Source organism: Oryx dammah, unplaced genomic scaffold, assembly GCF_014754425.2.
Source record: "Oryx dammah isolate SB20612 unplaced genomic scaffold, SCBI_Odam_1.1 HiC_scaffold_13, whole genome shotgun sequence".
NCBI lineage: Eukaryota > Metazoa > Chordata > Mammalia > Artiodactyla > Bovidae > Oryx > Oryx dammah.
In genome coordinates this window covers 29,177,408-29,198,348 of record NW_024070197.1, presented here as the reverse complement: position 1 = coordinate 29,198,348, position 20,941 = coordinate 29,177,408, and the positions used below count along the sequence as shown (strand labels likewise).

Here is a 20,941-nt window from a genome sequence, read left to right as displayed (position 1 = left end):
ATGAACTTTCAAGGTACTAGTTCCAAATAGCTTCCAAGTAATTGTATTGAATTCAGTTCATTCGCTCAGTTGTGTCCAACTCTTTGTGACCCCATGAATTGCAGGACGCCAGGCCTCCCTGTCCATCACCAACTCCTGGAGTTCACCCAAACTCATGTCCATAGAGTCGGTGATGCCATCCAGCCATCTTATCCTCTGTCGTTTCCTTCTCCTCCTGCCCCCAATCCCTCCCAGCATCAGAATCTTTTCCAGTGAGTCAACTCTTCGCATGAGGTGGCCAGCTTTAGCATCAGTCTTTCCAATGAACACCCAGGATTGATCTCCTTTAGAATGGACTGGTTGGATCTCCTTGCAGTCCAAGGGACTCTCAAGAGTCTTCTCCAACACCACAGTTCAAAAGCATCAATTCTTCGGTGCTCAGCCTTCTTCACAGTCCAACTCTCACATCCACACATGACCACAGGAAAAACCATAGCCTTGACTAGACAGACCTTTGTTTGCAAAGTAATGACTCTGCTTTTGAATATGCTGTCTAGGTTGGTCATAACTTTCCTTCCAAGGAGTAAGCGTTTTTTAATTTCATGGCTGCAGTCAACATCTGCAGTGATTTTGGAGCCCCCCAAAAATAAAGTCTGACACTGTTTCCACTGTTTCCCCATCTGTTTGCCATGAAGTGATGGGATCAGATGCCATGATCTTAGTTTTCTGAATGTTGAGCTTTAAGCCAACTTTTTCACTCCTCTTTCACTTTGATCAAGAGATTTTTTAGTTCCTCTTCACTTTCTGCCATAAGGGTGGTGTCATCTGCATATCTGAGGTTATTGATATTTCTCCTGGCAATCTTGATTCCAGCTTGTGCTTCTTCCAGCCCAGCATTTCTTATGATGTACTCTGCATATAAGTTAAATAAGCAGGGTGACAATATACAGCTTTGACGTACTCCTTTTCCTATTTGGAACCAGTCTGTTGTTCCATGTCCAGTTCTAACTGTTGCTTCCTGACCTGCATACAGGTTTCTCAAGAGGCAGGTCAGGTGGTCTGGTATTCCCATCTCTTTCAGAATTTTCCACAGTTTATTGTGATCCACACAGTCAAAAGCTTTGGCATAGTCAATGAAAGTGAAGTCGCTCAGTCATGCCCGACTCTTTGCGACCCCATGGACAGTGGCCTGCACCAAGCTCCACCGTCCATGGGATTTTTCAGGCAAGAGTACTGGAGTGGGTTGCCATTTCCTTCTCCAGGGAATCTTCTCGACCCAGGGATCGAACCCAGGTCTCCCGCATTGTAGACAGACACTTTACCGTCTGAGCCACCAGGGAAGTCCTGGCATAGTCAGTTAGGATCCGTTTATTCAGTTATCAGAAATTGATGTTTCCTTGGTAGTAAGGTACTTGTCCTTTGGGAGCTCATAAGCTATTTGAATGACAGATAATACTGATACCTACTGATAGTCTAATGAGATGAATAACATTAGAGGCCATGCAGAGATCACAGCCATCCTTGGGCTCTCTCTTGGCACAAAACTAACCCATAGACCCATGTGTAGAATCCACACTGAAAACACTGTTCTCTGTTGTTATGACAGAGGTGCCGAAGGCTGCCTTGTCTATATCCCTTTATTTACTATATATATGGACTATATACAGTCCATGGAATTCTCCAGGCCAGAATACTGGAGTGGGTAGCCGTTCCCTTCTCCAGGGGATCTTCCCAACCCAGGGATCGAACCCAGGTCTCTCCCATCACAGGCAATTTCTTTACCAGCTGAGCCACCAGGGAATCCCATATATATATATATATATATATATACATATACATACATATATATATACTATATAAGATTTTTTAAAAATCTTCATTATACTTATGAGGAAACTGAAGAGAAAATGTACTGACATTTATCCCCATAACTTCATTAACATACTATTTCAGTGAGTTATTTCTAGCAGTGAAGAGTCAGTTTAGATTAATTCCATCGTTCTATGCAGACCATCAAGAATGGTCAATAAGTCCTAGCCTGGAAAATTTATTTAAAAAGCACCATCTATTTGGCACAGGCCTTCATAAGTCTGTATATCAATGACCTTCAAAAATTGATCTCAATTAATGATTATTGGAGCTAGCCAGCACTACTTAATCTTCACCCTTTTGTACTTAATTCCTTTAGCTTATAGTTCTATTTCTTTACTATTCTGCATTAAATACTAATCACAGTTTAGTTCAGTCGCTTAGTCATTTCTGACTCTTTGCGACCCCATGGACTGCAGCATGCCAGGCCTCCCTGTCCATCACCAATTCCTGGAGCTTGTTCAAACCCATGTCCATCAAGTTGGTGATGCCATCCAACCATCTCATCCTCTGTCATCCCTTTCTCTTGGCTTCAGTCTTTCCCAGCATCAGGGTCTTTTCCAGTGAGTTAATTCTTCCCATCAGGTGGGCAAAGTATTAGGAGTTTCAGCTTCAGCATCAGTCCTTCCAGTGAACATTCAGGACTGATTTCCTTTAGGATAGACTGGTTGGGTCTCCTTGCAGTCCAAGAGACTCTAAAGAGTCTTCTCCAACACCACAGTTCAAAAGCGTCAAATCTTCAGCTCTCAGCTTTCTTTATGGTCCAACTCTCACATCCATACATGACTACTGGAAAAACCATAGCTTTGACTAAATGGACCTTTGTTGGCAAAGTAATGTCTCTGATTTTTAATATGCTGTCTACCAAAGAGCAAGTATTTTTCAAGTTCATGGCTGCAGTCACCATCTGCAGTGATACTGGAGCCCAAGAAAAGAAAGTCTGTCACTGTTTCCATCGTTTTTCCATCTCTTTGCCATGGAGTGATGGGAGCAGATGCCATGATCTTAGTTTTTTGAGTTTTAAGCCAACTTTTTCACTCTCCTCTTTCACTTTCATCAAGAGGCTTTTTAGTTCCTCTTCACTTTCTGCCATAAGGGTGGTATCATCTGCGTATCTGAGGTTATCGATATTTCCCCTTGCAGTCTTGATTCCAGCTTGTGCTTCATCCAGTCCATTATTTTGCATGATGTACTCTGCATATAAGTTAAATAAGCAGGGTAAGAATATACAGCCTTGATGTACTCCATTCCCAATTTGGAATCAATCTGTTGTTCCATGTCCAGTTCTAACTGTTGCTTCTTGACCTACATACAGATTTCTCAGGAGGCAGGTAAGGTGGTCTGGTATTCGTATCTCTTTAAGAATGTTCCACGGTTTGTTGTGATCCACACAGTCAAAGGCTTTGGCATAGTCATAAGACAGAAGTAGATGTTTTTCTGTAACTCTGTTGCTTTTTCAAAGATGGAACGAATGCTGGCAATTTGATCTCTGGTTCCTCTGCCTTTTCTAAATCCAGCTTGAACATCTGGAAATTCACGGTTCACATACTATTGAACTAATTACAGTCAGTGTGATTACTAATGCCAGTCAAGCCAAATTTCCATCCTTCTCTTCTTTGCTATTTGAAAATTTGTTTGTTGAGAATCACAGACTTCTATGGTTAAAGAGACCTTATTAGTTTATAACACCATTAGCCATGGAAATGGGAATCTTGGATATGTGAAATATTTGTCAAGGATACACGTGGAATTAGTGGCAAAGCCTTCATTCAAACCAAACCTAATTTCCAGACCATTCCTTTGGTTACATATTTTGCTTTCCCAGGTCTTACTTTCTCCTCAGGTCACAAGCCTACTCCCACTCATTTTTTTCTCAGCTTTTTGCTCTTCATGGGACTGTGAAATTGCTCCCATACTTCCAAGTCTCTAGTAAGAAGGTGCATAAATCTCCTCTTGATCGTTCACTGTAGTTTCTTACCCATAGGGCTTTTCCTTTTGGATGTTCTAATTTCCAAATTCAGTTCCAGAGCTGACCTACCACCTTCCTCCTCTAAATTCCTCCTCAGCTTATCTCCAGTAGTGACAGCACTATTCTTCCTAGACTTAGAGCCTTGGTGGTGGTAACGAATCAATCCTTTCCTCTTCTTACAGTCACCACACTCCTAGAATTATTTTTGTCCAAGACCTTTGCATTTTCTTTGTCTAAATGATTTCCATCTTCTTTTACTCTTTTGGCTTTCAAGAAGTTGAAAGGGTGTTTTGAAACTGATTCTACCATTTACTAAGCAAACTGTGTGACACAACCTCTGTTATCTATCTGTAAAGTGGGATAATACTGATCCTAAATTGTTGTCAAGATTAGCTGAAACAAGATACAAATTTTCAGTTATAAAGTTTAACCCATAGATGCTCAATAAATATTTGTGGAGTGAATGTTACTTCCCTTTTCCTTATAGCCATAATGAGTATATGAGTTTGAAAATTTTTTTTCTTGACTACCTAAACAATAGATTAGATACTAATACTTGAAGTTTTTTTTAATGATCAATAGTGTCTCCTTTGCTCTATGATCACTTTAGATGCTAACTATGGAAAGTTTTTTTTCTCTTGGTCTATTTTTATTTATAAAAGCTGTATTGAGATTCATTATTCATTCATTACTTTAGAATTCATCTTTGAAAATAATACAGTTCAGTGGTTTTTAGTATATTCATAAAGTTGTACAACCATCATCAGTATCTAATTTTAAAACATTTTCATTATTCCAGAAAGAAACCCCATACCACTTTGCAGTCACTCCCTGTTCCTTCGTCCCTGTAACACCTGGCAACCACCTGTTTATTTTGTTAGTTCTGACCATTTTATATAAATAGAATCAGACAAGATAGGACCTTTTGTGTTTGACTTCTTTCACTTAGTATAATGTTCCCAAAGTTCAATCCATGTTGCAACATGTATTTAGAACCTCATTCTTTTCTAAGGCTGAATAATATTTCATTGTATGGAACAGACCACATTTTTTTTATCCACTCATCAATGGTAGACAACTGAGTTGTTTCTACTTTGGGGCTATTAAGAATAATGCTGGTATGAACATTTGAGTACAGGTTTTTATGTGGAAGTAGTTTTCAGATCCCTTGAGTATATGCTTAGTAGTGGTCTTAGTATAGAATTTTTAGTTGATGAAGCAAAAGAATTTTCATTTCAAAGCAAAGAATTCTAATGGTGAGAGAACTAAAAGTTCTTATTTGGGATGTTTCCTTCTATATTGATTCCTAAGATTAAAATTCTTTGCAGTGGACCTCACAGAAGACTATAAATCAACAAAATCAAGAGCCTTTTCTGAAAGGATCAGCAATAATACAAATGCCCCTACATAATAAAGGATGTTTGTATTAGCATAGGGTAACAAAGTAATCCCCAAATCTCAACTCTCATCAAAGTGTTTATTTTCATTCACTTTATATCCAAGGTGCACTGCAGGAATCAGAAAAGGAAAACTCTCCTAAAGGGATGCAGATTAAGGAAAAGTTAGGTTAATGTGAATAAGAATCCTGTCTTCTGCTCTGCAGCCTGAGGCTTCACAGTGAGGGTAGGAACATTTCCCTTTTCTCTGATCCATTTCCCTTCCCAATAAAATTGACCTGAAAGATAGAGAAAGGGGGGGCCTGGAAGAACTTTTGGAACGATGTTTCCGTCCAGTTCAAGAGTAGGCTTCGAGCACTGCCTTCACTTTTTTAGAAAGCGAAGAAAGGGAAAAAACATCTTTGAAATAGAGCTCGGCTTCGAGCATCATATGGTTAGTCACACAGAGGTCACTAATTACTCTTCCCTTTCTTGTTTTTCAGTGAACGAGGTAATTGGGAGAGACATGTCCCAGATTTCCGTTTCCCAAGGGACAGGGGCGAGCAGGCAGACTCCCCTCCCGGGTCCCAGTTCCCTGGATTTAGGAAGATCCGACGGGCTCTGACAGTGCTCACTACAGCCTTGTGTCCACCATCATGTACTTCTCAGCATGTTTCTCTCCTTGGACCTTGGGTTTCCAACTCTGCAACCTTCAGGATGGAGCCAGGAGTTGGGATCACCGAATGTGGGGAAAGCAGCATTCCTCCAACTCAGGCCTTGGGAAGATTTTGTAAGAGAACAGGAGCAGTACAGGCTGTTTGATCTTTGGAGAAATGAGCTTTGCCTTTTATATTTAAATAGGATACTTTTATATGATGGGTGCTTTGAGTGTGAATGCAGCAGTCTCTCCATTTCAGAGGTGCTGCTTCTGCAGATGACCTGATTGCTTAGCTAGGATTGGTGATTTGTACTGCTTTAGGTCATTTGAAGGACTCTTCAGCTTTGATGATATTTTTAAAGTAGAAACTTTTGATAAAACTTTACAGAGGTAAAAGAAAAAAAAAATTTACCCCAAGCCCACACCTATGCCTCAGAAACTCAGCATGTGTCCTGGAAGCCTTTAATAGATTCATAGGAAGTAAAGCCAAATGTAGCTCATACTTCTTTAGAAAAGTAAACTCTTAGGTAAAATGAGAAGAGACCATTCCAATCACTGAAGTGTTGGAATACAAAATGACATTCCAGAGCATAGCATTTTTGTAACTTTTTAGGTAATCTTCCTGCTGTCTCTCCATACCATCTCCATGTTGAAATTGCTTTTTTTCCCTCAGGGCCTTGGGTAAATTAACTACATGTAAGGGAGCTTTAAAAAATGGGATTTTTTTTTTAGCTTGCTATCTTTAATTCCTGCCATCCTACTAACAGGTAGGCTGTGGGGTATTTTTCCTTTTTGTGTCCTCTGGTCCCACACCTTTTCCAAGTGGAAGCATCAGCATTTGGCTGCCACAGTCTCTTGATGGTTTGTTTAGGCAACTTTGTTGCTTCTAGCTCATCTCTAGAGGCCAGGCTGTGTCAGAAGCCAAGCACAAATGAGCTATGCTTCAAGACCAGGGCAGAGGACCTGCAGGATTCCAGATGGGAAGCTCTTAAGATCTGCACTGGCATGGGAGGCTTTTCCCTCAATGTTTACAGCCTGAAATGATCCTGGCCTATCCTGCCCCATCCACATGGCCTAAAAAGCAACCTTTCCCTAAAAGGCTTTGAGGCAGATCCAAAAATGAGATACCATTGTAAACCTGACCCTCCACACCAAAGATGCCCTGGTGCTGCTGCTGGTAAGGCTGGTGCCCAAACAGGGGCCAGCAAGAAACTCCAGCCTGCTGTCTACCAAAGGAGGTGCCCAACCTGGGTTCTCTTCAAACCCTGCCCTTACCCATCCCCTTAGTGGGATTAGTTTCCTGTTCCAAGGCTTGGGCCTATTTCAAGGCCCCTGAAGCTTGCAGTACGTTTTCAAATGAAATGTTGTACTTCTATTTAGGAAGCAAATTTTCTGAGTGCCTACAAAGGAGAGACAGTGTGGTGGGCTGGTCACAGGCTCCATTGCTGTTACTCCAGGGGATTGTAGGTCCCAGATGCCAGGACTCTCTATTGAGGCCAAGTGAGGCCTGGGTGGAGGGAGCCAGCTCATTGTCCACCATCTCTAGTCAGCCAGATAGGAACTGTTGACCTACAATGAGGAAGTATGGTCTTTTTTTTTTTTTTTTCTTCCCTTTAAGCCACAATGTTTTCAATTTCTCCCTAATGTTAGAAAAAAATGTCTATCTTTCAGCAAATCACTCTAGTCCTTCTTGGAGCCCAGTGTTTTCACATTTTCTTTGAAAGTGAGTTTTGTGTCACGGAGTGTAGATAGTGAGATTTGCTTCAGGGCCTGTGGTTGGAAGCCCAGAGCTTCCTCTGGAGGGTTTTGAGGGAGTGACCCTCTTGAGATGGCCAGACTTTCTTCCGCCCTCATGCCCCTAGGGTAGCCACCTCACGTGGGGTCCTTACAAGAGCTTCCCTTGCAAGACCCTTTGGGGGTTGCTCTGTTGCCCTCAAGAATAAAAGCCTCTATGATCCAGAGTTGCTATGCACCAAAATTTGATGCCTTTTAAATACCTTGATGCCTGTAGCACTAGAAATGCTTTCCTATTTAAAATAAAAGTTAAATTTTAAAATAGAGCTTTGTATACTACATAAGCAGTTTTGTATCAGCTTTGTAAAAGCTTTGGTGTAAGAGACAGTATTTTTTGGCTTTGTAGACAGAGATCTTACTTTTTGTGCAACATAGGGGTGTTACAGCACACATCCACTGGCCTATGCAAATTGAATTCCAGTAACAGCACTGAGCAGCTGGGCACACACTAGCGCCCACCCCTTCCCGCTCCAGCCCTGCTAGGCCTTAGGTTGAGGAAGGGGATGAGCAGCCTTCTGCTTACTGGAGATGCACTAAGAAGCTTGGCTGAAAACAGCTTTTAAAGGAACAGATGTCTTTTGAGTTCGAGTGTGGTGCTGCTGCCCAGGGTGCATCCCACCCCTCCCCAGGGCTAGCCCCTGCCAACAGAGCTCTGCTGAGTCCGGCTATAAAGCCCTGTTGTTGATACTCAGAACACTTGGTCATCTGTATGGCTCAGGTGGGTTCAAGTTAAACCTTGTATTTTATAAAATGGATGATGTTCAGTTAAGGAACTGGTTCTCAGTTATGTTTACAGCACTTGAGATTGTGTTTTCTTATACATTTTGTATTTTAAAACCTTTTATAGGAGTACAGTGCTCCTTACACAAATACAAAGGGAAGAAGCCAGCAATTCAGGCTCCTCAGTTACAGTGCTGAAATAATAAACGGTGACAGGTCAACAGTCTCCTTGAAATCTGCCTGAGTGTTCTCTGCATGGGGCTGGTGTGGAGCCCCTCACTGTGTGCCAAAGGGAAGGGCACTTGGGCTTTTAAAAAGTCCATTTGGCTAGGAAACTTTATTTTACAGAGGAGAGGGTAGAATTCCAAATTCCTTCTGAAGCTTCAGTTGGGCACCCTGCAGTGGGTGCAAAGGACATTCCAAGGTGTCTGTTGAGTTCAGGAAAACTGACCTGCCCAAGGTGTGCAGGAAAAGTAGGCAGAAGTCCCTTTACAAGTCAAGCCTGAGTTTTTCTGTGGGGGCCTCCTGCCCCCTAGTGTCCTCTGGGAATACTGCAGTAGAGTCCATCAAAACTGCTTGTGATTTTTGCCATCTGCTATTCCTTGTGCCAAGCTCCAGGGGGACCAGCATCCTTAGGTGGGACCACCCCTGGCACAGTGTAGTCACAGAGGTCCAAGTATCCTGGGGAGTGGGACCAGCACTCTCTGCTGCCCTGCACCCCGTCAGAAGGGACGGGAAGGTAGGACACTGGTATCTTTACTCAGAAAGAAGCTCCCTGGAGTCATACACTGAAAGCACCAGGGCTTACATTTTTAAAAAACCAAGCCTGCTGTGGACATCAGCCCCCCAGAATCTGTAGGCATAGGCCATAGCCAGAACAGAACAAAGGCTCTCTGGGTGCTACTTAAGCAGCCCAGATCTGACCACTGGGAGCAGGGTAGCGCCATTCCACCCCCAGCCCTGCATGCAGGGTCCAGCCATCATCTCTGAGGTGGACAGGCAGAGCAATAAGTGGGGGGATGGAGCTGGAGCTTGATCTCCTCTGGGGGCCTTCTGAGAATTTTGAAAAGCCAGAAAGAAGCCACCAGGTTGAGGGCGCTGGTTCTCTGGAGACAGGAGAGTCCCATTAGCTGAGGACATCAGTCAGCTCTTACCTCCTGGCTCCCTCACCTACAAACACACCCATTCTTTGGGGGCCTGTAGCACAGTGCGAGCTGGGTCACCAACAGGCATCAGGCTGGTGTAGTCATCAGGGGCTAGCTGTAGGAGGGACAGAGGTTTAGGCAGGGAGCCCCAGGCTCAGCCAGCTTCCCCAGAACTCCAGCCACACCTCACCTGGTAGGCCTGGAAGACACTGAGCAGATCCTTCATACCAGCTGTGTATGGGACACCCTGCATACGGACCAGGGCTCCTGGCTGGGACAACACAGAGGTGGGAGCAGAGGCCAGGGCTGCAGGGGGTGTGGTGAGGTAGCCCACAGTGGTGGGGGAAACAGGGGGGCTGGGGGGAAAAGGCAGGGATTTAGTAGTGTATTCCCCGTTATGGCCTAGACCGAGCCATACCCACCTCCTCCCTTGCCTCTGCCTTGTGCTTGGTTCATGTCCTCCTCCCTGAAACCCCTGCCTCCACAGAGTCCTCCCTATTCCAGTATGTAGGTGGCATCAATCAGCCCACAGTTGTCACTCCCTCACTGTCTCAGAATAAGGGAGCTCCAAGAGACCTTGAGTTATGTGGCCCAGGAAGGGGATCATGGATCATGAGCCTCCCACAAACCAAGACAAGAGGGCAAGACTGAAGTTTTTGAGCGTACCTGGGGTAGTATGCTGTGTAGTTCATGTAGAGTTGAGTGGCTGGCCCTGGGTAGTAGGCGACTGGGGTGGGAGCAGCAGGCACCCTGGCAGCTGGGAGCAGTGCTGAAGAGGGATACAGAGCTGCTGTCTCAGTGGGAATGAGGGTCGGGGTGGCCTGGAAGGTGGCGTAGGCGGGTGGTGAGAGGCCTAGAGGCAGAAGCAGAGAGTGTATCTGCAGGGAGCCCAGCACTGCCCCGGGTGGGGCAGCCACAGAGGAGTCCCCCCACGTAGAAAGTGAGGGTGATAACAGCCTGGCTTCTACATGCCACTTCCTTCCCCAGCCCCTGGGACACTCACAGGGCAGCTTGCAGGGTGGAGGGGACATGCCACTGCGGCCCAAGGTGCCCCCCATCAGGACACGGCTCATCTCCTCTGTGGAGCAGGGAACCACCTCCACATAGCGTTCCTTCATTGCTTTCTTATGGCAGCGCTGAGCAGCAGCTAGGGCCCGCTCTGCTGATGTCATCTGGATGAAGGCATCACCTGACGGCCGGCCCTGTGCACACCACCTTGTGAGCTGTCCGTCATGTGCGAGAATCCCTTACTCCTAACCATGCTGGCCCCCCTGGGCAGCAGCTTTACCTGCTGGTTGAGCACCATGTGCACACCATGAGGCCGAATGTCAGCCGCTGCCTCCCCCAGAAAGCTAAGGATGTCTTCAATGGTGGCTGTGTAGGGCAGGCCTCGCAGGCGTACACAGTCTCTCCCGCTCCCAGCTGCCAGTGGGAAGGGGATGGGCAGCAGTGGAGCAGTCAGGGTGGGAAGGAGTGGGCTGGAGGCGTAGCGGTTCAGGACCTAGAAGGAAAGGAAGCAGCAGGCTGATTATGCCAAGGAGGGCAAGGCCAAGGCAGGGAGAGAAGGGGCACCCTGGAGAGGTACATGGGCGTGGGGCCTGGGGGGCTCACCTGCTGCACCTCAGCTGCAGTGCTCCGGAAGAGTTCAATGTATCGCTTACCCAGCATGCCTTTATGCCTGCGTAACGCAGCCTGTGCCAGCTCCTCACAGGCGAAGAGGGCAAAGGCATCACCCGTGGGCCGGCCATCAGGATGGCGCACAAAGAGCAGCCCATCAGCGCCCCCCGTTACGGGGCACTCTGGCCCCAGGAAGCCTAGCACGTCTGTTGGCCCAGCCGAGAAGGGCAGTCCCCGCAGCCGCAGGATCACTTGGTCTTCCCGTGACAGGAAACGCGCCACCTCTAGCGATGTGCCTTGGGGGGGGCCGTGGGAGTCACCTACTGACTTCATCTGTGCCCTTCCAAATACCCACCCACACTGGCACCCAGGGGAACAGGAAGGCAAGAGGCATGAGAAAACAGGACGTGTCAAGAGCCGGGGGCACTAGGCACTGTTGGGAGCACACTCACCCCCTGCGATCTTCACGAACTCCTCTCCTGTTGCTTTATACACCTGTGGGGACAGCTCATGGGTCTCATGCCTGCCCAGCCTCATCTGCCCTGCTCTGCTCCCAACCCTAGAGCCCCACCTCGATATAGCGGACGCCCATGTGGTGCTTGTGTCTCTGCAGCGCTAGGTCCCGCTGTTCGCTGTCCACAAAACGGATGAGGGCCTCACCATTTCTGCGGCCCTGGGCGTTGAGGCACAGTGCTACACCACCCCTGCAGAGCCAGCACTGCGTTAGTCCCTCCTGGGTGGGCCTGCCCTCCTATGCCACCCACCCTGCTGTATCCACCTGGCAATATTGAGCCCTTTGAAGAATCGAGCCACGTCCTGGTCTGATGACTGCCAAGGCAGCCCACGAGCCCGAACCACAGTCTCGCTGTCCACCACATCGGCCTTGCTGCTGTGGGGGCAAGGCACAATCAGAGCTGTCCAGCTGCTGTCACCCCCAACCCTGCCCCCTCACTCACCAAGGCCCTGTCTCATATTTCTGCTTCACCACTTCAGGCTTCAAAAACAGTTGACCTGAGAGGAGACGGCATGTGGGTCAGCAGGGTCTGGTGGGGGAGGGGTGTCTCCCCACCAAGCTCTGCAAAAAGGACAGTTGAGTGGGATGAGGAGGCAGCAAAGGGGCTTTCACCTGTGGCCTCTCAGAAAAGGAGACACGTGGGGAGGGGAACTTGGAGGAAGTAAGAGGCAGGCATTCACCCAGCCGTGAGAACAGGTGAAAGGTGGTGAGGGGAACCTTACCGCTGGGACTTTCAAGCAGGTGGAGGATGATGGCTACCATTGTCTTCACTTCCCACACTCCAAAATCATCCTCTGTGGCATCTGTCTCCAGCCCCAAGTCTATGAGCAGAGAATAACAATGAGGAAATCCCAGCACAAGAGGGCAACTGACATGTCCCACTGAAGCTCACAGCCCCTACATAAACACATGCAGAATCCCAGCAAATATGTTTGTTTTGGCTTGGCTCGTGTGCCATGACAGACCTGCAGCCTAGATAAATGGAGACACATGCCCACATTCCAAATGTCCCCCAGCACAGACACACAGACTTGCAGTCGGGGGCTGAGCAGTTCATGTAAACCTACATGTGTCCATCCAACCTGCCAGCATGCACATACTCAAGATGCATCCAGCCTGCAGCCACCCTTCCACCCTCACTCTGCTGGGCCACAGATACCCTGTGCCATGGTGGCCACGGTGAGGTCCCTGGCAGAGCGGGCACTCTGGTGCTGCACGTGGAACTCTCTGCGGAGGTCGTAGAAGGAGAAGAAGGTGTCGGGGAGCACCAGGTTCTGGGGGCACATGGTAATGGGGATGAATGAGGGAACTGAGCTGCCCTGGCCTCCCGCCGCCCCCCGCCCTGTGAGAGTGGGCATCCTGGGAACTGTGCCCCCTGTTGCACCCTCAGTGGTGGCATACCTTCCTGGAGGCCTCAGGGTGCAGGACCTGTCGCAGCAGTTGCTGCCCATCAGTGCAGAGCATGTAGGGGCCCCCGCCCAGCAGAGCCACATCCCCGCTCACCAGCTGTGAGAACTGGGAATAGGGAGTGAAGAGAGAGACAGAGGGACTAACAGCCAGGTGGGCAGGGGGAGGCAGGGTGCAGGCTTGCAAAGCTGGTTCAGCCAGATGTTCAGCCCTTCCCTGCCTGGGGAGGAGGCTGCCACGCCTGCTGGGCCTGGCTCTGTGTCCCACCCGCTCCCTCCCCATCCACTGTCACCTCCAGGCCAAATGGGAGTAGTCACAGATCACCCGAGCCCCCATCACACACACTCCAGGAGTCTGGAATGGGGCCAGAGCAAACACCTGGTGGAGTGGGACAAGCAGGTGGGGAGGGGCGGGACAAAGCAGGTTAAACCTGTCCCAGACCAGGCACCACCCTCAGACAGGTGAGGGAGGCCCAGTCCTGTGGGAGGCCCAGCCTGCTCATGGTCAATGGCAGCCCCGCCCCTAGGTCTGACCAACCCGGGGACCGAGAAACTTCAAGGACAGAGCTCCACACCTGAACGCCAGGGGCAGCATGAGCTTTGACCCAGACCCAATCGACCGGCTGGCACAGAGGTGTTTGCTCATAGAGGGGGCGGGAAGCGGCCCAGCCCCTCCCCCATTCTCATCCCCGCCGGCGAACACGTAGGAGCACAAACCACAGGCCCAAGAGCCTTCCCTAGCCCGAGCTTTCCCATCTGAGGCTAGCAGAGCAAGGCGACCCAGCCCACGCATCCCAAGCGGGGGCTAGTTTGGCAGTCCTGGAACAGACTCATGTTCCACATCGTTGTGCCTGTTTCCTCATCAGGAACCACCAAAGTTGTCGGAAGATAAAAGAATTTGTGCTAGTAAAGCATTTTCAGTCATTCCACCCAAGAGTCAGGCACAGGGTGAGCGCAGTGAAGAAGACAAGAAAAACAGCAAAGGGAACCGCCTTCCACTTCAGCCAGGCCTTTGCACTCAGGAGCCAGGTAGCCCCCCAGGCGGGGTCCGGACAGCACCCATGACTGGCCAGCCGACAGAGACAGGCCTAGACGAGCAGCTTACACCTGGCGGCGTCTACCTCCGGGGCAGACACCGCCCTACGCCCCGCTGCAGCGTCTCCCAGGCCGGTGGGTGGGCCGAGGACACAGCGGCACGGACCGTGACCTGTGGCCAAGTCTGGGCCCCTTGGCCCTTTCAGCTTCCGGCTGCTGTTTTGGACGACCTGGCCAGGCAGGTTCCCAAAGGCGTCTCACCTACCTCCCCCCGCAGGCCTGGGACTCTGGGAGGGGTCTCGCAGCCTCCATCTCCACCCCCTCAGCAGGAGTGGATCACTGTAAAGTCTGAAAAGACGCCCCCCTGGAACGGCCGACACACGCGGACACACGCACATTAGGGAGTCGCTGAAAGTTTCAAACAACAGGAACCCGTCCTACCACCCTGGCCACTTGGCTGTGGTGCGCCAGGCCTCGCCTCCTGCCGCCTCTCCAGCCGAGAAATGTCCCTGCAGCCCGGCCGTGCCTCCATTCACCCCGGCCCCGGCTCTCACCTGCTGCAGCACTTTGTCCAGCGGCTCGGCCCGCGCCAGGCTGTCGGAGCTCAGGCCGCTCGCCTCGCGGCACTGCGGACTCAGCGCGGCCGCCTCGGCGCGAACCAGTGACTTATGCAATGTCCCCACCTGCGAACGGCGGGGAAAACCGATCAGCCACTGCGCTCTTGGGATCCCGAAGCTCTCAGGAGATCTCAGCGCCCCCTTCCCACCCTACCTGGCGGCTCCGCGGCTCCACCACTTGCCAGACTAGGAGGATTAAGTCGGTCTCGTCGGAACCCAGGTCCGGCCCCAACGCACCGGCTGTGGCCCCGAACAGTACGACTAGGGGTCCAGGCCCCGGACGGGGGTCGGCAGCGGAGTCTGCAGTGGGGTTCGGGCCTGGGGGTGGCGGCTGGGGTGGCGGCGGAGTCATGGCCGCAGAGGAGAGGGGCGCTCGGCCAGACACACGCGGATCGACGAAGCGCACGCACGCACCGACCGATGGCAGACGCGGCCCGGCTGGGGCGGGACACCGTGTGTTGGGGGCGGCACCTGCGGCCCGGCTGGCGCAGTGGGCGCTGCTGAGACCCGCCCGCGGCGCCCCGCGGGGCGGGGCGGCTACCGGCCCCCGCCCTCTCCGGGCGAGTTACCTGTCGGCCCCGCCGGCCACGTGATCGAGGGCCCGGGAACGGTGGGGGAGGGCCGCTAGAATCCAGCCCTGGACGCTCACACTCGCTCTCCCGACCTGGGGTCGCGATCAAGACCCAGACTCCACTCCCGCAGCCGACCCTGCCTGACTTCTGGGGCGACCCCCATCCCCTCCCACTCCCCTCTCCCACCAGGGGTCTACCAAGGAAAGTGCAAAACTGGGGGTCTTCTTCAGTCCGTAAGCGGCAGCCCAGAGGCTGTGGGGGGTCACGACGGCCGGTCTGGAGGGGTAAAGTCAAAGGGGCGGTAAGAGTTAGCAGGTATCAACCCAAGGCTTGTAGGGTGATTGCCAGAGGTCGACTGGGGTGGGAGGAGAGTGGCCGGAAGCACAAGAGAGCATTAGAACCATTGGGGGATTCACCAGAGGTCAGTGGGCAGGGTTTGTGAACACAGGTGCGAAGGCTGGGCCTTAGCCGGGCTCCTGGAAGTGCCTGCGATGCCAAAGCGCGGTCGGACGTGCGCAGGCCTCGTTTCTAGGGAAGGAAGAAGCGCGTCTCCCACATCCCCCGCCCCAGCTCCCGAGAGCGGGCCTCTAGACGGCGCTGAGCCGGACTGCCCCAGCAAGGATCCTCGCCCCCACCCGACGTTAGAGCTGCGGTATGCTTTCGTCCTTCCGCCTGGATAACAGGCCTGTTGTTGAGTTGAGAGCGCGCTACCCGATGAGGGCTAGCAGCGAAAGTGCAATGTGCTCAAGGGGGCCGCAGATCCTCCATCTCTTTTCTTTGGACAGTCTCTCGTGGAGGGCTCCCAGCACCTTTTCGTCCCGTCGGGCTTGGTGAAGATCCTTTATAGTGAGTTTCCAGGCCGCCCCGGACTTCCCCAAATTCTCCCGTTTATGTGACTGAGAAACTGAAGAAGAATCCGGTGAGAAGAGACTCCAGCTCAGCGAGAGTAGACACACCGGGTTGCGAAGCCCGATCTGGAACTGGGGCGCGAGCCGCATTTCACGCTTTCAGAGAAGCTGGGCGCTGCGTTCTGACTTTCGGAAGAATGAGAGGGAAAGAGCCCGGCGTAGAGGAGGCGCCTCCGAGGCCTTACACTGCGTCCCCACTAGGCGGATGAAGAGACTGAGGCGCCCGGGACACGGCGGCTGGGAAGCAGAGGGAAAGCACTCTGGCCTTCCAGCGGCTGCAGGCGACCCGCGCTTCCTCTTTGACTGCAGGAGAGTGTCCGCGCTTCGCTGTCTTAGGTTAGACCGTCACCCAACTGCCAGCCCGCTGACCCCACCCCTGGACTCACTGAGCCAGTTAGGCCCCGGGGGAGGAGGAAAAGCGCTCTTCGGGCACCACCCTCCTCTAGATAAGCCTGGAATGTCAAATATTTGTCCGGTGGGCGGGAAGCAATAGGGAGGTAAAGCCCCTCCCTCACCCGACCAGGAGAGCGCATGCGCAGGCTGAGTCCGGTCTTCCTCCCGGCCACGCCCTTGCAGCTAATTGCAATTTACCCGCAACAGCACTCCATCCTCTGCGAAAACTTCGCTGGCTTGTATCGCCCCTCGCCAGGCTCCAGTCTGGGCTATACTCCTAGACAACAGAGCCCGGGCCATCCGGGCGGCTACCTGATCTAAGTCTCACCCTTCCTGGCATCCCCATCCATTCAACCACTAGACCTTCGCGCTCAGTTCAGTTCAGTCGCTCAGTCGTGTCCGACTCTTTGCGACCCCATGAATTGCAGTACGCCAGGCCTCCCTGTCCATCACCATCTCCTGGAGTTCACTCAAACTCACGTCCATCGAGTCGGTGATGCCATCAGCCATCTCATCCTCTGTCGCCCCCTTTTCCTCCTGCCCCCAATCCCTCCCAGCATCAGAGTCTTTTCCAATGAGTCAGCTCTTCGCATGAGGTGGCCAAAGTATTGGAGTTTCAGCTTTAGCATCATTCCTTCCAAACACCCAGGACTGATCTCCTTTAGAATGGACTGGTTGGATCTCCTTGCAGTCCAAGGGACTCTCAAGAGTCTTCTCCAACACCACAGTTCAAAAGCATCAGTTCTTCGGTGCTCAGCTTTCTTCACAGTCCAACTCTCACATCCATACATGACTACTGGAAAAACCATAGCCTTGACTAGACGGACCTTTGTTGGCAAAGTAATGATTCTGCTTTTGAATATGCTATCTAGGTTGGTCATAATTTTCCTTCCAAGGAGTAAGCGTCTTTTAATTTCATGGCTGCAATCACCATCTGCAGTGATTTTGGAGCCCCCCAAAAATAAAGTCTGACACCGTTTCCACTGTTTCCCTATCTATTTGCCATGAAGTGATGGGACCAGATGCCATGATCTTAGTTTTCTGAATGTTGAGCTTTAAGCCAACTTTTTCACTCTCCTCTTTCACTTTCATCAAGAGACTTTTTAGTTCCTCCTCACTTTCTGCCATAAGGGTGGTGTCATCTGCATTTCTGACGTTATTGATATTTCTCCTGGCAATCTTGATTCCAGCTTGTGCTTCTTCCAGCCCAGCGTTTCTCATGATGTATTTTGCATATAAATTAAATAAGCAGGGTGACAATATACAGCCTTGACGTACTCCTTTTCCTATTTGGAACCAGTCTGTTGTTCCATGTCCAGTTCTAACTGTTGCTTCCTGACCTGCATACAGGTTTCTCAAGAGGCAGGTCAGGTGGTCTGGTATTCCCTTCGCGCTAGGTCCTTTTTTATTCATCATTCAGCACAGGTAGGTCTCAACGTCAGGTTCCCAGGGAATCCTCCCGCTCGAGGTAACCCCTTGGTACCTCTAGCTGTCCTGAGCGCATTTCCATTGGAGACACATTCATGAGTGTACAGGTCCTTGCGGAGTAGTAAACCCAAGTGTGGGACGGCTCCCCAAGATACCCGCGCACCTGTCCGCCCCCTGCCCCCCACATGATAATTCCTGATGTTAGGACTCTTGAAAAACTAATATTTGTTAAAACTACGCTGGTTCCCCTGCTTTGCTGAGCTCCCTTACTTATTTTCAGATGGTCACCCCATTAATACTAAACAACCCGGATTCCTGTCCCCCAACCGGCTTCTCATGTCTTCTGCCACCACTAAAACAACTCCTAACACGATAAATCGTTTATTGTCTCCCTACCCCACCATCCATCCCCTACCCATCCCCCACTCTAACCCAGCCCCGTGAGAATATCCTTGAGGAAAGGCTTATCCAAAATCTATCACTGGACCTGCCAGGCACATAGTAGTAACTCAAGAATGAATGAATGGTTGACTAAGCGCTCTTCCCGAATTCCATCAAAAGGAACCTTCCCTGTGGCCACAGGAGCTTTGTACTAGAGTGTCATCTGTGCCTCTCCTTCCAACCCACCCTTGCCCTAGTTAACCCCTGCTCTCCCTCCAGATTTTCCCCTCAAGGCACCTCCCTCTGTAGCAAGGGAACCCACTGTGGTTTGAAATTTCTGTATTTCACTGATAAATGTCCCCCATCCTCACGGTGCTACTAGCTAGTGTTCACAAGTCACGAATGAATGATTCAGAGATAAGATATGCGAGAGACATCAGCGAGACTCCAGCAGCACAGACAGATTCCTTTTCCAAACAGTACTTTGGGTATTCAGGAAAAAGCAACGTGGTCCGGTGAGCCTGCCCGCAAGCTAGCGGAATCCCGTCCTCACTGCAGCGCTTGGAAGCCTGCCACGAAGGCAGTGGGCGCTCCAGCTGCAGGTACATGAAGGTCTGAGCAGATGGTGGGGTTCCTCACCTGAGGAGTGTGGCTTTTCTCGTGGAACTCCAAGACGAGGAATGGTGTAAAATCACTCTCCTCACTCCCAGGAAATAATTCCGTTGTCGGAGGATTTGAGGCTGAGCGCTTGCTTGGGGTCCATCGCGGCGATCCAGAGTCGCCAGCCCAGGCCCATCCCCACCCTCAGCGGCCAGCGGCCCCCAGGTGGGCCAGCTGCGACCCTTACCTATTCTAGCAAGCCTCCAGAATAGCTAGCGCACTGGGTTCCCTGGAGTTTCCATTTCCATGTATTTGCTCCGCGAATAGCCGCCGAGTACCCACCAGAGGGCGCACTGATTCCATCGACGGAACTTGGTGTTGCGGAGTAGGGAGGAGCTGCTGGCATTGGAGACTTCACCCTAAGATAGCCTAGGTGAAAGGAGAAGCCCTTAACATCGCCTCCCAAGTCACTTACCTCCCCTGAGAATTCTTAGTTCCCAGACCAGGGATCGAACCTGTGCCCCCCTGCAGTGGAAGTACAGAATCTTAACTACCGGACTGCCAGGGAAGTCTCAATGTGATCTGATTTAATGTTTAATGACACAGGAATAAGGGCATAAACTGGGATATAAGTAAGGAGGCTGCTAGGGAGATGCGGGTAATCTGGCTTTGGGAGGGTAGAGCTGGGAAAATTTGGTGACCACGTAGTTGTGCGTCTGAAAGTCAAGGAGGTATCTAGAGGTCTGCAGCCCAGGGGATCATGTTAAAAATGAGGGACCCTCACCCTCTGGCCCCTCTCCACAGTGCCTGCACTGGTTTATTACTGACTAGACCTTGGCATCCCCTCCTCCAGTGGTCACGGCTCTATCATCTTCAGGGCCTATGGGAGGGGGCCAGCAGGGAAATACTCTCAAGGACAGTGCCACCTTCTGAGGGGCCCATAGGCACCTGAGGCCGCTGGGCTGACAAGGCATTTAGACTGTGATCAGAGTCCGAGGCAGCCCAGGCTGTCCTGATCTCCACCCTGTCCCCACTTAACCCTTGGCTCTAGACATCTGCCTAGTATGGTCACCCATACTGGGTCTACACCAGATCAGTCCTCAGCAGCCACTCTGCTGTGGTCTGGGATGGAGGTGAAGAAGGGTTTTGGAAGAGGGTCCCTGGGCCAGGGTCTGAGGTGGAAGATAGTTGGACCTTAAGAGAGGAGAGTATCCCAACCACAAATGTGTTTCACTAAAAGCACATGGGAGGGGCAGGTCAAGGTGGTGAGTAGATTCATTGAGGGTCACTCCAGGAGGTTAGAAACTATCAGGCACTGACTAAGAGAAAGAAAGGGAGGGAGAGAGGGAGGAAGGAAGGGGCAGGAAAAGGTCTCAGAATCAGCCAGGGATGACCAGGGTGTTGACTGGCTCTCAAGAAAGGGATGTGTGAAGGGTCAAGAGCTCCTCTCCAAACATGCTGGTTCTCTATTCCAAAGTAATGCCGGGTCCCAGAATATTATTGGCTTTCAAACCTTTGCCCACTCTATTTGCTACCCGTCCCTGCCGCCCCCACCGCCACCATTCCATGCATAGAGAACTTGTGTCCTCTCTGGATGTCCGGTTTGCGTGGGGTGGCAATGGTGGAGGAACATCAGGGGAACTCGCCTTTGGGCTGGCGCAGGGTTGAGGTTCAAGCCCACTCTTAACCTGGCGAACAAACTGGCCAGGGATGGGGGTGAGAGGGTGATTCCACACTCCGGAAACAGGCGGGCTGAACTCTCACTGAGAAGCGAAACACGCTGACCTGGCCTTACCCTAGGGAGATGGCAGGTGGGTCCTTGGGTCATTGTTGCCTGAACTCAGGTGCTCTCGGGGAATGGTGCCAAGAATCAGTTTGGGAGTTGAACAAAGGTCTTGGTCAGTTTCCTCCGGCTCAAGAACAGCCCGAGGCTCACTTGTCCTCTTCTTCCTCAGGCTTG

At 50.9% G+C, this 20,941-nt stretch overlaps 2 protein-coding genes across 6 annotated transcripts in view; one reads left to right on the top strand and one right to left on the bottom strand.

The window, feature by feature from the left end:
• The window catches only part of NFATC3 (nuclear factor of activated T cells 3), a 94,242-nt gene extending 85,656 nt beyond the window's left edge, over positions 1–8,586 (top strand). For both annotated transcript variants that reach the window (XM_040253256.1, XM_040253257.1), the window contains one exon: positions 5,697–8,586. In XM_040253256.1, the coding sequence (XP_040109190.1) occupies positions 5,697–5,818 (122 nt within the window). In that variant the 3' untranslated portion in view covers positions 5,819–8,586. The remainder of the gene's footprint in view (positions 1–5,696) is intronic.
• ESRP2 (epithelial splicing regulatory protein 2) lies at positions 8,456–15,066 on the bottom strand. 4 transcript variants are annotated; one of them, XM_040253265.1, is made up of 15 exons: positions 14,854–15,066; positions 14,637–14,765; positions 13,043–13,156; positions 12,801–12,915; positions 12,364–12,462; positions 12,084–12,138; positions 11,906–12,016; positions 11,699–11,831; positions 11,580–11,622; positions 11,122–11,423; positions 10,799–11,011; positions 10,514–10,712; positions 10,177–10,363; positions 9,701–9,866; positions 8,456–9,625 (listed from the first exon to the last, which is right to left on the bottom strand). In XM_040253265.1, exons 1-15 carry the CDS (start codon positions 15,049–15,051, stop codon positions 9,536–9,538), a joined length of 2,154 nt encoding a protein of 717 aa, XP_040109199.1. In that variant the 5' UTR covers positions 15,052–15,066; the 3' UTR covers positions 8,456–9,535. The 4 variants fall into 4 exon arrangements, with proteins under 4 accessions (XP_040109199.1, XP_040109201.1, XP_040109200.1 ...); XM_040253267.1 differs by having other exon boundaries at positions 10,177–10,279; XM_040253266.1 differs by having other exon boundaries at positions 11,906–12,013.
• Positions 15,067–20,941: the final 5,875 nt, after the last annotated feature.

Excerpts from the sequence above, each read along its gene's own strand:
- ESRP2 (XM_040253265.1), bottom strand. The coding sequence starts at position 15,051 with ATGACTCCGCCGCCACCCCAGCCGCCACCCCCAGGCCCGAACCCCACT. Across the intron at positions 12,916-13,042 it reads ACCCTGAGGCCTCCAGGAAG|AACCTGGTGCTCCCCGACAC; the intron begins GTATGCCACCAC and ends ATGTGCCCCCAG. Across the intron at positions 9,626-9,700 it reads GTGTCTTCCAGGCCTACCAG|CTAGCCCCTGATGACTACAC; the intron begins GTGAGGTGTGGC and ends TCCCTCCTACAG.